At 37.2% G+C, this 16,848-nt stretch overlaps 1 protein-coding gene across 4 annotated transcripts in view; it reads left to right on the top strand.

The window, feature by feature from the left end:
* Window positions 1–16,848, top strand: part of CTNND2 (catenin delta 2) — a 645,610-nt gene that overhangs the window by 254,179 nt on the left and 374,583 nt on the right. For all 4 annotated transcript variants that reach the window (XM_061449215.1, XM_061449216.1, XM_061449218.1 and 1 more), the window contains one exon: window positions 664–776. In XM_061449215.1, coding sequence (XP_061305199.1) covers window positions 664–776 — 113 coding nt within the window. The remainder of the gene's footprint in view (window positions 1–663; window positions 777–16,848) is intronic.

Genomic DNA, 16,848 nt, shown 5'->3' with positions numbered 1-16,848 from the left:
CAAAAAACTCTTCAGATTTTTAAGCTTTGCGGATAAGTCTTACCTGGTGGAACTGGTTTGGCTTTCTTGACAGAATAAAAGGAAATACATTCAATTAGCAGAAGGATTTTTACCACAGCTTTTGTCTAAAACTACTTGAGTTTACCTTCTGTGTATCATTGAATGCAGAAATTAAATTAAACTGCCCTCAGTACATATCAACACACCTTCAATTTAGTTTATTTTGCTAGTGTGTACTGTGATGGTTGTCTTTTTTGACTACAAAAGCTTTTGTCACCACGTGATGATCTGCAGAACTTTACATCTTTTAAGTACCACAAATTATTCTTACTTGTGATCATACTTCTATCAGCTTGTTAAGTCATTTGTGTGCTACTAAGAGGTCTACATGAACTATGAATGATTCTGATGTAGGCCTAAATTGTTTAATATATTTGGAAATTCCGTTTCTGATAAAGTGTCTCATTCCATGACATATATCATTAGGGTAAATGAATGAATAAGTGTTGCCACTGGAATCTGAACTGTGAATGGGTTTGAAAAGGAAAAACCAAAAGCTTTCCTATGAGATACTATACTAACAGTTCTTGAACAAATTATAATTTTATGTACAGAAATTCATAATCTCAAAAGAAGTAAAACCAAATGGTTTATTTTTTTCAGGAACTGCAGTTTGAGAGACTGACTCGAGAACTTGAGGCTGAACGTCAGATTGTAGCTAGCCAGCTAGAGAGATGTAAGCTTGGATCAGAAACTGGAAGCATGAGCAGCATCAGGTAATGTACAAATTGTTAATTTCTTTGTAATGTAATTAATTTTGTTGCTGTTATGAATTGCCACTGAGAACAAGATTGATCATCTTTTTTTTTTTTTTTTTAAAAAAAATACATGCCAGGGAGCATGATTTTAGTAGAGCTTAAAAATTTGGATTATTTGCTTTTTAGAAAGAGAATTTCAGGAAGAGGCTTAATTTCATGCAATTTGACATCTGATTTGCCCCGTAACAAAATAGTAGTCTCATTTGGAATGTATTGATTTGCTGTAGTCTGACTGGATTAACAGCAAAACTTCTGTTTCTGTTACCAATAAAGCTGTATTTTTCAGCCAGAGGTTTTTAGCTTCGTTTAGCCGAAATGTATTGATAAGTTTTGTGAACTTGTTTTCTACTTTCATCATTTAAGGTATTAAAAGCTTGAGTGATAATTACTTAATTCTGCTGACCTGACACTGAACTGTAATGATAAGATATGAATCATTCTGCTTTTTTTAAACCTTGGCTTTCTCTAATTAAGAAACTGTTGTGATACATTGTTTGGGTGATGGTGAGATGAATTAAGAAACTGTAACAAAAGGAAGCTGATGTCTCGGTCAGTTTGGTGTGAGTAAAGATTTTGTAGTTTTGAGCTTCTGGTTTCTTTGTTTTCTCAGGTGAACCTAATAAATGATAGATGGTAGAATTTGAGTTACAAGGATTAAGGAAAAAAACATTGTACAGACATATCTTGTGTTTTTATCAGTGGAAATACTAAATGTGTTACCTTTCCAATATGTAAGATTAAGTATGATATGCCAAGTTTAGTGCCAAGGTCTGTGTGATACTAGTAGAAAAACTACAAAACTATCTATTGCTATGGGAAGAAACTCTTTAAGCAATTCACACTACACATCAATCAAATAAATGATTGATTGATAATAGGAAATAATTATTCAGTAGAATGCCAAAGATACAGCAAAAATACTGAATTTAACAGTTCAGTTAAAATGACAAAAGTCAGAAGAATCTTTCAGTAATTCCGCACAAGCTGTACAAGAAGTTGACTTAAATATAAAAATTCTTAATAATTCAAGTGAGAATTAACTCCCTAAGATAAAACCTTACTTTATTCTGTATAATCTTTTCAACCAACTGGACTTACATCAACATTAGAGAAACTATATTACTTAGAATTATTTAAGCACAGAGGAGGTAATATTTAGCAATGCAGTACTAGATTTGCACCTTTAAGTACCCTAAGTGCACTCCCTCAGTACTTTGAATTTTAAGTATGGTGTTACTGCATTTCAAAAAAGCCATATGAACTAGTCTTGAATAATACAGTTATTTTAGGATTATCCCAGCCAGTGGTATGGAGGCTGGGAAGTTTCTTGTTTAGAGGAAGAGGTTTTCTTGGTTAAGTTCTTTCCTATTGGTGAAGTTATACTTTTGAGTTATCAGTGGCATCAAGGTCACTCACTCAGCTGTTTCTGAAGAGGCTCCAGTTGGAAAAGTTCAATATTTTGACTACTAATTTCTGTGTGCAGTAAATTCATACCTAGAACAACAGGAGATTTCATGCAATTTTTTGACATCTGTGATTTGCACCAGAAACATTTTACATATGAGAGTTTAACAGTACTAGCCTTTCAACTAAAAACATTGTAAGAAATACTTGAAATACTGTTGTCCAAAAGATATAATCAGAAGCTTACAGATAGATAGATGTTCATAGACTTAACAATTGCTTTAAAAAGGAAATCAAAAATAGTCTAATATTGTTTGTGCTGGGTTGTTGGTTCTCCCATACATATTAAAAGAATAGTTTTTTGTTAGTTTTAAAAATAATGAATCATTGTGGGAGGGGGTAGAACTATCACAAATGTTAAGTGAAGTCAAAAACCAGTCTTGCTGGTGTGCTGAATTTCCAGTGCTCGTTCAGATTTGAGAATATTCCTTTTGACTTAGTGTAGTGATACAAAAAATTGGAAGATAAAGAGCTATGTAGTGGAATAATATGTGTTAAGGAAAAAAAGTATCCAACTTGTTAGAGTCTTCTGGAGTCTGTGGGAGCAGAAGAGGCTTGCTTAAAAATACTTCTTTTCATATATATGGCTGCTGCAAAGCTAAGCTTTTCAGACTTACCTGCTTGTCCTGGGTTCAGCAGTAGCAGTCATGTTTCTCCTTCTTGGTAGCTGGTGCAGTGCTGTGTTTTGACTTTTGGCCTGGGAACAGAGCTGATAACAAGGATGTTTTGGTTTGGCCAAGGACTTTGTGAGCCTCACGCTCTGCCAGGGAGGAGGGGAAGCCAGGAGGAAGCAGGGACAGGACACCTGACCCAAACTGACCAAAGAGCTATTCCATACCACAGCACGTCATGCCCAGGATGTAACTGGAAGTTAGCCGGGAGGGCTGGGAGACTGCAGGGTTGGAGGAGGTATTGGTCGGTGCTTCGTCGGGCTGAGGGGAGGCAAGTTATCGGTTGGCTGGTGCTGAGGTGGTGTATTCTCTTCCCTTGTTATTTCCTTTATCATTATTATCATTGGTGGTAGCAGTAGTGATTTGTGTTATACCTTAGATACTAAACTGTTCTTATCTCAACCCGTGGGAGTTGCATTCTTTTCGATTCTCCTCTCTGTCCCTCTGGGAGCAGGGGGAGGGCAAGAAAGAGGGGGAAGTGAGCGAACGAATTGCCTGACTGGTTTTAAACCACGACACTGCTTTAATTCAAAGTAATTAATTTTGTGCTTTTAAAATTCCTTCCTGATACAGGGCAATTTGAAGATTTTGCCATCTTTATTTTATTTAAGCTACTGAATAATTGTTTTAAACAAGATTTCCTGGCAGAACACAAACTAAAATCAGGCCTTGTAGCTGTTATTACTAAGCTTTTATTGGTAAAGAGCTTTTTAAAACAATCCTTTAATCAGTTGCATTTATTCTAAATACTGTCAGTATTCAAAGTGAAATCCTACCTCTAAGTCTCCAGTAGAAGTAGAATAATACACATCCTTCAGTGATGTCACTGTTGTCTGGTGACACATAGGTTTATTATTCAGATGCTTTTCCCTATCAAAGAATAATCAAACTGGACTGATTGTAATCAGCATATTTTAGTATTGGGAAGTTAGATTATTTTTTTCCTGCTTAAAAATAATTTACTCAAAATATCTAAAAAGCATTTTCTTGTTAGTATTTGCTACTTTGTACCCAAACATCTAAAATCAGTAATGGAGCAGTAGTCCGTATTTGCAATTTTAGTCAGTCTAAAATAGCTTACAGTGGTGTTTTTTGCTCTGTCCTGGTCTAACATCTCAAAAGTACTGCAGATAGACATAATAAGTAGTTATAGTGCTCTTTGTTGTGGAGATACAAGGAAAATTGATCTTAGCTTTAACTCCATGGTATAGTAGTTTCATGGAGTCTTCCTGTATGTCTTAAAATCATGCCTTTGAAATCAGGTTTTAGGAACATGCTAAAGGGCTGTTATTTCTGCCTTCAATTTTGCTTTCTGCACTCATCTTGCGTATTTGACAGTTGGCCCGTAAGGAGTTCTGTATCCAGCTGTACCATGAAGCTCCATGTGGCTCATTTTTCAGTCCTTAAAGACTTCCTATTTCTTGACATAGAAATTTGGATCCAGAAAGTAATGCACAGAATTATGCAGCCTAGATCCATAATGGGAATCACTGTGTCTTACACTCGTATAGCTCCATAGCTCACACTGATCAAGCTTGGTGAGAGGCACCTCCGAGTAGGCAGGAAAGAATCCGGCACTCAGTTTCTGTGATAACAAAGTGGTATTGCTGTACTGTAGTTTGCCTGTACATGTGCCGATACGTTCAGAGGAGATTGTAGTAGTAGATGTGCCAGTTTGTTCAGAAGAGATTGGATTAGTCAGAACTAACTGCTCTATCCAAAGCTCTGATTGTGACAAGTCTTGCTCGACTGAAGGGACGCAAAAACTCTGGTCTTCCACAGGACCATTTCCTAACCTTTTAAGAATTTATTTGGGCATGTGAGGAAACACCACTGCTTAAATATTGTTCATCATTTCTGTGCCTACCTGTCTCACAGCTGGGCCCCATCAGAATGCCCAAAGTAAGTTTAGTCATATCCCTGATCGGTAGTCATTTTTTAGAGGGTTAGGGGACTATATTCACTAGGAATGCTTCCAAAAAAGCTGGAGTACATTCTCTTCAGGAACAGGTTCTTGGCTGTACATCAAAGGGAGAATCAATGGCTTCTGATAAAGCTGAATAAAATGCTTAGACCATGAAGTAGGACAAAATTAGGGAACTCTTCCGTGCCACAGAGTTTCCCTCTGGCAGACTCTGAGCGGTTCATTACTCAGCTTGCTGAATATTGAAATTTCATCATAAATTGCATAAGGAGCTAAGTCATGTTCTATACTGCTCCATCCCTCTGGCTGAGGTGCTTGTTCCTTCTGTGCCAGATCCATCAGTGTGTCACCTCCTTTTGTACTGAGGGCAATTAGATGCCTGCATTATCCTTGAGATCTTCCATCTCTGATCATTTTAAGCATCTGTTAACGTATTTCAGATTTTCAAATTTCCCACAGTCATATAATGTAGTTCCTCAAAACAAAAGCTGATGAAAGTGAGAATGTTTTTTTTTTCCCTGCCAGAGATGAAAACAAAATCTCTGAGGCACTTTGAAAACTGAGCTACGTATTTTCATATTTTCTGTTTTCTCTTGAAACAATTCAGAGAAAATATTGCCATAGAGTAGAACGACTGAACAAGTAAGAAAAGAGATTTCATGCATATATGTGTAACACATATATATGTCTTTATAAAAAACAAGTGTCCTTTGGACTTTGGTGAAGAACTGTACTTGTTAGTAAATCCTTAAAACACGTTTCTGTTTCACATTTTTTATAAGTGTTTTATGTGAGCAACTTATGTTTGTTTACATTTGTGGTTTTTTATGGAGCCTTATTATTTGAACGCTGGAATTTAGCTCAAGCATAGCCCACTCTTTTTCTTAGAATATACAGTTTGCAAATTGGTCAAGCAGTCAAATTTTTCAAAACTGAATTTCAGCCCTCCACTGAAATTTGTAGAAGTGATTTGCCATTTGCTATTGAAAGTCTCCTGAAAAGACTTGATCACCCTAAGCAATATGCTACCATTTCTGTATTTTACAAGAAGCAAAAATTTAATAGAACTCACTGAATTGCATGGAAAGCTTACCTGCTTTGTATATGTTTTCTCTGGTGTAGTTTTCTTAGAGTTGCTTTCGTATTCATACTTTTTTACTCTGGAAACTGATGTTTTACTTAGGAGGATACAATTTTTACAAATTCCCTGAAAAAAACCCATCCAGCAAGTCTAACCCATAAGATCCCCTTCAGTTTAAGAACATTTAAGAGAGAGATGAAATGCACTATGACATAGGTAGACAATTTCTACTGTGTCAGTCAAGTAAATAAAATCTCAGTTATAAAGTTTTCCTATATAGCTATAGGTGTTAGATCTAATTTAGTCTACTTATTGTGGATGTATATATAATAGCCTTTGTAGATATTTAATATGGGGGGTTGAAAAATCCAGCACCCTAGTAGAGGTGAGGCTGCCACATCCTAGACCTGCACAGGCTGGAGAAATGTGCCAAGTGGAACCTTATGAAGAGAGGGGATCCTGGACTGCAGTAGCAAAAGCACAACCAGAAGATTAAGGAAAGTGATTCCTCCCTTCTATTTAAAAGTCAGGAAGCTACATCGTGCGTACCATATCCAGTTTTGGGCTCCCCAGTATGAGAAAGGCATTAGCATGCTGGAGCAAATTCAGTACCAGTACATGGTTGCCAAGAATGCAGGGGGGAGTGTGGTTAAGAACACTTGATACATGAAAAGACTCTGAGGGAACAGTATGGGATTTAGCTATTAGAAGAGAAGGATCAGGAGGGGTCTTCTGTCTGCAACCAGGTAGAGGACATAGAAAAGACAGGGCAAGACTATTCTCAGAGGTGCATTGTGGTAGAATGAGAAGTGGCAGACACAACTTGGAAACTTTTTTGGATACATAGAAAATTCTGACCAGATGTAATGAAAACATTTTTCACCATGAGTTTAGATAAACAGTGGAACAGGTTGCATTGAGAGGTTATAGAGTTTCCCTGCTTGGAGATAATATAAACATGACTTCGCCTTCACATCTAGGGTGCATCTAGGGTGTTTTTTTCTGTTTTTTTTTTTTTTTTTTAGTGTTTTTTTTTGATTTTTTTTTTTTCTTCTTTTTATTGTTTAATTATTTTTCTATCTAAATCCTAGGAAAATAGTTGTATTAGAATTCTGTATTTTTTATATTAATTTTTTCAAGTATTTCAGGTGAACACCTATCTCTGCTCTAAACAAATGAAAACATAGTTTGCTCTTGCCTGTGAATGTAGGTATTAAAAAAGCAAAGTTGAAAAATACATGGTTAGTGTGGAGGAAAAACTGAGCCAAAGGATAAAGATGTGTTTCTATTATATTAGGAGAGCAGAAGAGCTGGGTGCATGCAGATAGTTTGACTAACAGTAATGTTTAGTTGTAACAGAATGCAACTTTCAAGTAAAATTTATACATCATCATTACTGGAAATCTGTCTTGCATGCATGGTGGTGATTCACCAACTCAACATGTTAAAAGTTAAATGTGTTAAACTTTTTTTCACGTTGCTTTGGTTACACTGATGTCTCCAAGGGCTCCTGGGAAGCTTTTAAATAAAAAATTAAATCCCCCCCTTTTAATGAAATACAAATTAGAAACTTGACCTTTAAAAAGAAAAAAAGTAAACAATTATTTCAGAGCAGAAATAATAAAAACAACAGTATTTTAGCATTACTTAATGAAAAAGCCAGGTGTAATTTTTGTACTTGCTTTTTGAAACATAAGCCAATAGCATGTTATTAATAGTTGCTACATTCAAGAAATGTAGTCAGATTTTTAAAAGGGATGTTCTTTAAGAAAAGGGGCATTCCACCAGTGGACAGAGAAGATTTTGATTGAACTCTTGACAGCAAATGCAGTAGGTCAAAATTTCATCTTACTCAGGAAATGTGTGTTTGCTCAGTAGTTGAGAAGTTGAATAAGCTTAAAGTTTTGTCACATGCTGTTGCTCATCTTCATTGTGGACTGTGTAAAGCTTAACAAGTCACGCTTGGATGAACTTCTGTCAGCTGAGTTAATCAAGTTTATCTGAAATAAAATTAAAAATGGCAATAAAAGGCAGGTTTTTGAAAATGTGAGTTTCTGAAAACACTCTTTACAAATTTACAAGCCTGAATATTTGGGTGCAGTAAAGCAGCATTTTGTGGCGTTTGTTGTTTTTTTTCCTCATTGTCTCACAGTAATTTTATGTTGCTATAAGTGACCAGGTCAGGTGGAACCCTGATTGCTCCATTCCTGAAGGTCAAATGCACTTAGTCAGCAGGGAAGATGCCAGAGTTCAGGGTCCAGCAGACAAAGGAAATCAAGTAGAAAAGCAGGGAATCTTCAGTTTGTATACAGACCAGCCAGATACATGAGCTCATACACAGCCTGCAGTGAGCACAGGAGAGCAGCCAGCCAAACCTCAGAGTAATGGAATGAAATTTTGAAGAGCCAAGTGCAACTGTCTAGGTTTGCATCAACTCATAATGTTCTTCAGTTGGCCAAAACCAAGGGGCAAAGTAAAGACCCAGCTCTGAAGACACAGGAGCTAAAGAAGAGTGGGATATAAACCTTTAGTTGTCTGGAGGAGGGGTGTGTGTCTTTTTCTGAGATTTTTCTGAATAAACGTGAAGTTTCTATTTTCTACTCTAATAAAAGTTGTGTGGAAAAATGGGGTTTGTTTAGAAGCTTCTCAGTTGTTTTCGAAAAAGACCTGTGTACAGATATCACAAGGTTCTGACTAGTTTCAGATCTTACAGCAATTCAGAATAATGTTGAACAGCAGAATATTCTAAGGGCAGAGTCTATTCACAGTTGATTTCCTTGTTTAGTATGTGAATATATGACAAAAAGAAAAATTATTTTCCTCAGCATTTTACTTTCTCCTTTGCAGCCAAGAACATCTTAACAAGGGTTTTCTTTGTGAAAAAGAGGGTAACAAGTCCCCCCCAATCCATAGTAAGCCTGCTGTCTTCCAGTCATCAAATTTTAGCCTTGAGTTTTGTGTTTAACTGTAACTGTTGGCAGCAAAAGAGACATAAGTACAGCATATATAATTTCCCTCTTTCTCAGAAGTATTATGCAGAATCCATGGAAAGCAGTGGTAGTAAATGTGAAGAATCATTTAGAAGTAAATAAACTGAATCAAATGAGAACTCAGAGAAAGGAGACTTTATTTAAAGCTCTTCAGCTTATAGCTGTTGTTTTCATTAGCAGTAGTGCAGTGCAATTCTTGGGGCTCAGCAGAAGGAAATACTAAATTCTGAGAGTAAAGCATCGATATCATAAGCGTTTTGAGGGGATTTGTAACAGTTTGGTCCTATATATTGGCCTGCCATTAGTTGCTGAAGTAAAGCTAGGCACTTGAAGAGCCTCTTCCAGGTTAGTTTCTGAAACAATTCAGTTGGTGTGCCACAAGTCTGCATGATGCAGACTAAACCCTGGTCACCAGAAAAGAGCAGGAGGTTCACTTCAAAGATGCTCTTTTACTTTGAAGGACAGTACTAATGTTAGTGGAACTGAAACTGAACATCATTATCCCTCATAATCCCTCATAGTGCCTCAGATCTGTTCTTACTCATTTGTATCACTTGATTCATGACTGTCCTGGGTCTTATTTGAAGGCAGTTCCATTTAAAAACCTGTGAACAGATACAAAATCAATACTGGGTCCTACTGAACCCAAGACAGTAGGAAAACTAAAATGAAAGGATGGCCATGCTTACAATTATGAATGGCCATGCTTACAATGATGATCTGGGGTAACTCAAATCTGTCTACATTGATGAGAAATATTTTGTCAGTGTTAAGCGTGGTACTACCTGATATATTTCCAGATCTTGTATAAAAGTTATCATGTATTATTTGGCTTGTGGTGAAGCAGAATACCATGGTAAGAACATGTTGTATGTTTCAAGGTAGTCAAAAGAAAAAAAAAAACAAAACCAACCCACAGCATTCTTTACTAGGAAGCCAGCTTCCTTCTCGAATAATCATGCATCATTGGTTATAATTCTACTAGGCCAGCAAGAGAGTGAAGTGATCTGGAAGGAAACATTCAATTAGATCAAAATGGTGGGGAAATGTGCAAATGTATGTTATACCATCATTTTTTTCTTTGAAGTCTTTGCATTATTTGAGTTCTTTGCTGTCTCATATGTAAATAAATAAACCGAAAATACCTTTAACAACTCCCAAGCCTCTCCCCTCCAACCCCAACAAAACAAAGCCAGAGATACTTTCTTAGAAAAAGTTGCAAAAATATCTTTCTTACATTTAAAATCCATAAGGAGTTCATTTTTATAATCTTGGAAGAAAAGAAACTGAAGCAGCCTTTGACCACAATTAAGAATGAACAATGTGTGTGGTTTGAGTGCTTGGCCACTTCATTAAAATGTGGGGTTTTTTTCCCCCCTCTGTAGCCTGTTTTCAGTCTACAGCTTAGCTAAGACATTTAGGGATTCTCCCCCGTGCCATTCATCTTCTCCAACAATGTACTTCCCTAACACAAAAATCATGGTGACTTTCTATCTGTCGGGCTGCTAGCTGATGAATGATAGTCACTGTGGGAATGCATGTCTGCTAGGTAATAGCTGAAGCCCAGCACTTGTGAAAATTAGACTACTGGTTTACTTGCCCAAACACAGCGTTTAGGCACTTGTGACATCTTCAGGAATACAGTAAGTTGTCAAGAAGGGGAATGGACAGATTCTGCTTGTTGTGACAACTATTACAATTTACAAAGCCTAATTTCCTATGCCACTTTGACAGCAATAGTTAATGTTTGGCTTCATGTGTGCCACCACATGTAAGATCATTTGGGTCAGATATGTTTTAGAAGTAAGAGAAAGTGAACAGGGGGATACTGAGATCAGTATTTGCAATACTTCTTTTTCATCTTGTACTTGCTGTCTTTTGATCTTTAAGCTGAGATGTGGGTACATGAAAGGTGATGAACCCTGTATCCTATTAGACTTGGACAATAAATTAGATAGAGACAACTATGGAAAAAGGAAGATTTGAAGAAAATGGTCATTATAGGAAATAAATTGTGGTTGGAACAGTCAATACAATTCATAATAATAATAATAATGTAATTAGTTAATTATATTGTGTAGATCAAATGTTTCTTGGAATAAAATATGAGACTTGTTGTGATCTGGTCATTGAGAGCAACCTGATACAAGATTAAGATAGAAGATTTAAGTCTGTCTGTACTCACTGTATGAAAGTTCAGTGTTTATGGAAATGGTTAAAAAATACTGGCAGAAGAAGTTTGTAGAAAAGCAAGAAAATGAGATAAAGTAGAAGGTCGTGCAACTGTTTTGTATTTCCATTAATATAACATTTGTGGGGGCTTTGTGCTGGTTCTTCACAATGAGGCACATCAAGAAAACAAATCAGTCCTGTTGATCCTCTACAGGGAACAGTTTTGTAGCAGATAAGCTTCTGTTGCTGAAAGGCAAATTTCCAGCAAATATCCAGGCAATCAAGTCTGGTCTAATTTTATTTTTTACAGCATATTCGTATCTTTTACAATAGTATTATGGGTCGTATCATTCCCAGATAGATACATCTCTGAAGGCACCAACTCCAACAAGACTTTTAAAACACCCCCTCCACAGCTGCTCTCCCTCTTTTACTTGCCAAATACCCTCCTGAGGTATCACCTCCATGAGAGCAGTAACATAGCATTCAGTGTTGCCAAACTTGTAGCGCTGGCATTTTTGTGAAATTAAGGTATCAAATTTTATTTTAATCTCATCGAAGTTACTGCAGGGAAGCTATGACAGTAAGGTTACAGATACTTTTCTCTCAGGCTATAAGATAGGGTCTTATAGGCTGAAAGCCTTCTCTGGAGCTGCCAGGTGTCACTTAGATTCTCTTAGGTGGGTGAAATCTTTAATTATTTCTTCTGTTTCAGTAATGCCAAAAGAAAATGGAAGAAGGGAGGGAAGGGGGAGGGAGGGAAAAGGAAAGAAAGTAAACAGGAAGGGAGGGAAGGAAGGGAAAGAGAGAAAGAATACTTAATGTACTCTTTACCTTTGTGTACTTCTGGCATGATGCTAGAAATCTGAAAACTGTTTCCAATTCTTGCATTCATAACTTAAATGTGTTATTGTAAGCCTGACACTTGAATATTGCGCTGATTTAAAGTAAAGATGGAAATACTGATCTTAGGAAACATATTGGTAATGTAAAACTTGGTTATATCTTACAGAGTGAGGTTCTGTGTTCAGACGACTTTTGACAAGCCATTTGTTGAAAAATTAGAGCAATACAGTTTACCATTAAGGACGGATGAGCACAGTAATAGGTTGCCTAAGGAGACCATAAAAACTATCATTTGAAGCTTAAGGACATGTAGAGTATATATCAAGAATGGGAAACAAGTGACAAGGCTATTTCTCTACAGCCCTTCTAGCTCACCTTTTTATGATTCCTTGCTGTGCTCTGCTTTAATAATTTGACAACATTATTTTTGTCCCCATTCTTACTTACCAGATGTTGAAATGGTTTTTGATAGGTTTGAAGAACAAGATTGAGCATAATGCCAAGGGGAAGTAGCTTGCTATTATAAAGTTATTGAATTTAGAGTGCAGGGAAGTTTGGTAAAACTTGCAGAGGAAAGTTTGTTTTTAGTGCTTACTGCACTGGGTCAAAGGTACTAGATACTATTTTTGTGATATCTTAGAAGTAGCTAGTTTGTGACTGAGAAGAAATTCTGTGACATGGTGACAGTATTTAATGGTCATGGTCAGTTGACATCAAACACTGAAGCAGAAGTAAGGTATCCAAGGAGTCAAGAAGTCAGTTCTGAAGAATCATGGACAGAGACTGTAACAGTGTCTCTCATTAATGTTGCCTGCTGGTTTGTACTAAACCAAGATTTCAGTTGTTCCTTATTTTGCCAAGTTGCACTCTCCAGGTTGAGTATTTCCTTCTCAAGATGCACATACTGAGGTTTTGGAGGGAATTTCAACTAACCATCATCACTGTAGTCATCATCGTTATAGATTTGCACCAAAAGTCCTTGCTTTCAGAAGAGGATCTAAACATACATTTGCACAAAGATAAAATCCCTCTTTTCCTACAATCCTTGTTGCCATCTGCCTAACAATGGGGCAGAATACTGGAGCTGGGAGGGAAGTCTTCCAGGGTTATTCTATCCTTCCCTCTGTGTTGTGAAGGTAAGGAGGGGTCCTTCTGAGTCTAATGGCAAGAGGTCAAGTAGCAGACCTCCAGGTGCATTTAGCATCCTGGTTACATGCATATATAGAAGGAAAAGTGAGGGAGGAGGGGCCTTTTTTAAAAATGTGGATGAGGCATCTAGAAGAAACCAGGTTCAGTCTATAAAGTGAAGATTTGTATTTATTGGTCACATAACCAGAGGGTCTGGGAAATGAAGCAGTAGGATGGAGCAGGATGAGGAATAAAATAAGGGCAGAGAAGAGCAGCAGAGGAGCATATGGCAGAGTAGTCAGGGAATCTGCTTATAGTTGGAGGACCAAAGGTAAAAGTTAAAAATGCCCACTTATCTGGGAAATCTAGGACTAATTGCTGCAGAGATCTTACTGGCTTCATTTGGTGCTATGAGTAGCCATCACATCTGTATGTTCCTGCTCTGATTATTAGGATCCCTGCATATCCGGAAGTCTGTACAGAGAAATGAGAAGCAGACAATACCTGACAGGGTTTCAGACAAATCTTTACAACAACAGAATTAAGCATGAGAAGTTGAAACAATTCCACTGGATTGCCTCCAGCTGTTATAAGCAGATAGCTAGTGCTTTACCTGATGCACATTTGCAAGTTATGAAACTCCATTAGACTCCTGTAGACAACAGCATCCCTTCACACAAACGTGAGTTATCCCTAGAGCAGTTTAGAAATGAAATGGTCATGAAACGGAAGTTGTGTAACAATGCATTTATACAAGGAGTAAGTAAAAATGCAGCTAGCTGAAGGCTTTCCAGAACTCCCGTTCCTCTGATGAAGACAAAGCCTATCTTGTTGCCAGTCTTGAGGAAACAATTTCAATATCGTGTTGAGTTTCAAAGAAGTATTAGCCAGACATAGTGTTTTCTCTTCCTTCACCACCCTTACCTTGTGCTTCTCACTATCTGAGCTTGTGTAGGTGACCTCTACTTCTGTATTAAGCATCCTCTCTTTTGATATCTTTCTTCTCCATTGCCTAAGTTTATATTCTGCCTAACTTACTGAACACTGAAGTTTGCAAAAATAAAGTCCTCACCTCCTGCTCTTAGCTCTGTCTTTGCTTTGGATTGTCCCGATCACCTTTCACCAGGTGCAGATATGGTAGCAGTTACTAATGCTTCCTACCAAAACCTCATCCAGGCTAGTTTACCTGTCCCTGTCAAATGACTGTTGCTTTTGGATTAAGCTGGCTTTGTTTGGGTTGTTGGTTTTAATAAAAGCATAGTACTTTGCCAGTGCAGTCTTTAAAGAAACTGGAGATTATCAGTAAAAATGCATTGGTGGAAGTTACAGATTTATCAATCACAGTTTTCAAATTCACAGTCCTTTTAACAGTAGTCATTTCTGCTGTCACATTGAAGGGGATCCTGTGTCTTGCCATGATCTGTCTTGACAAAAAACAAACAAATTGTTGTATTTAGCTGTAGTGTTTGATGCAAAAAATTAAGATTTCCTAATTCACTTTGAATAGATTCTTACACACACACACCTGCCCTGCCCCTCCCCCCATCTTTCTTCCCTACCTTTAGAAGTTAACAGTGCTAATTACTCTTAATTATTAGGCAGTCTCTCCTATAATTTGCACAGGAATTGATCCTGATTTTCCTTTGTGTTGTCTGTATGCATCTGAGGGACTGACATAAACATCTTAATGGTTCTGCTGCAATTGCTATCACTCTGTAGTAGAAACTGAGCTATGCATTCCTTGATACTTGCGTATATCAAATATCAAAAGATCACAGGAAGTATTACTAATATATTTAGTTGAATTCTAGGAATGGCATGAATGAACACGGTTCTGTTTCCACAGGCATCTCACAATTGGATAGCGACGTACTTTGAATGGCTAATGTTGTACGCTCTCTAGGCATGTTGCCATTTCAACAGTTAAGGAAGATTTTATAGATTTTAATAAGTTAAATGAGCTTTTAAATCCCTTGTGCTTTCAGCTCATAGTAAATGTAGGCTCAGTTACCAATAATTGTGAATAAATATCTTGCCTCCTTCTGGCTTTCCTTTACCTCTTTTATTTTCACCTTGTTCCTCTGCACTTTTCATTTGCACAAAGAAAGATATAAAAAAAGAAACCAAACCAGACTCCTGCACACCAGCTCTTTACTTCCTCACTCTCTAGAGAGTACTATCCACGAACTCCCCAGGTATAGAGAAGGAAGGTACAGTACAACTTTTATATCTGCTCTGTTATCTTGAAACAACTAGCTCACGATTAAATAGTCGTATTCTGTTTTCATTTAAATCTTTCTTCTACATTTCATTTTGAAAGTCTTTACCATAAATGTTATCACACAGATGGCTGTGAATATAGCTGCGGTAGGGTTAACATCGAGCTGAGTACAGCATGAAGTTTTCCTCATTTCAGATATCCTGTGAAAGTTACCTTAAAGGTTCCCAATATAGCTGCTAAATTTTTGGACTGTATTCATGAATGGCTAAGAGGAGCCAGTGACTCAGTGACTACCATGAAAGGAATAGGAATGTCTTTAGCTTAGATAAAAATACTTTCTTCAAAGCTTATTAAAAAAGAAGAAAAATATATAGGTCCCCAGTGTATGGTAGAAATGTTCTAACTTCAGAGGGGACTTCAGGTAGCTTCACAGCAATGGCGTTCCTCCCTACAAAAATCAGACATCAGTTTCAAGGCGACAGACTTGATAGCAGGTTCTATTGATTCTGCACCAGCCTGCTGATAGGTTAGAGCAGTGCTCTCCAAACTGTCTTGATTGTGCACCCCATCAGTAAAACATTTTTGAGCATGGACCACAATTTTTGTATATTTATTTATTTATAGATTATATGCATGTGCTACTGTATGCATTATGAACCTTATAAAAAAAAGAAACAGAAATTAGGAAAGGATGAGATAAAAATGGAGTAAACACTTTTTTTTAATTTTCTTTTTTATAATAATGATACAAAAATATTTTCTTCCTGTACTCCAGTTTTGTGCAGTGCCTGGCATGTGCGCACCCCACTTTGGAGACTACTGGGATGGAGGGCTAATAATGTCACTGTGGTAATAGCTTTTCCTCTGAGGTGTCTGATCAAAACCTGATAGAAGCAACCCTGCTTTAGGTCAGGCTGTGCAAGAAGGACAGCAGCATTAGCAAGATATCTTTGCTGGCTGAAAGCAAGGAAGTATAGGGCTTTGCGGGAAGGGTAACACTGGCAGATGGAAGTTTCCCCTCATGTAGGCCATCTGACAGCCGTAGTCTTTCTTTTACAGTGTTGGGCACCTTGTAGAGAATGCAGCAGCAACAGTTACATCGAAATTACAGTTTTCTTCTTTTTGACTTTCTTTAACTGCCTTTCTTCCCTAGTCTGCCGGTGTAAAAGGGAGACATCCTGAATACTTTTTGGCTCACGCTTACCGATTTACTGAATAATACACGCACAATTATCTTCGCAATGTTAGTGTTGCACCTGGTACTTCAGTGATCTTGCCCTCCAAAGGCAAATAGTTGCCTGTGCTGAAATACCTTCTCTTCCATAAGATGTGGCATATATAGCTGGGATGGTATAACATGGTTAATAATTCCATTTTACTTTTATATTACTCATTATGAAATTTGTTTGTTCTAAAAACTAGTTTGTAAGTGGTATTTGAATCTAAATCCACTTCAGCCACTTAGACCTAATACAGCGTTTCAGCAATATTAAGCATTAGTCTATGTTGAGTCACTTCTAGTCAAAATGCTAG

This window comes from Pezoporus flaviventris, unplaced genomic scaffold (genome assembly GCF_033815535.1).
Source record: "Pezoporus flaviventris isolate CSIRO_AGI_PZ_B2104156 unplaced genomic scaffold, CSIRO_AGI_Pfla_v1 ptg000007l, whole genome shotgun sequence".
Taxonomy (NCBI): domain Eukaryota; kingdom Metazoa; phylum Chordata; class Aves; order Psittaciformes; family Psittacidae; genus Pezoporus; species Pezoporus flaviventris.
This window is presented reverse-complemented; position numbering and strand designations above follow the sequence as displayed.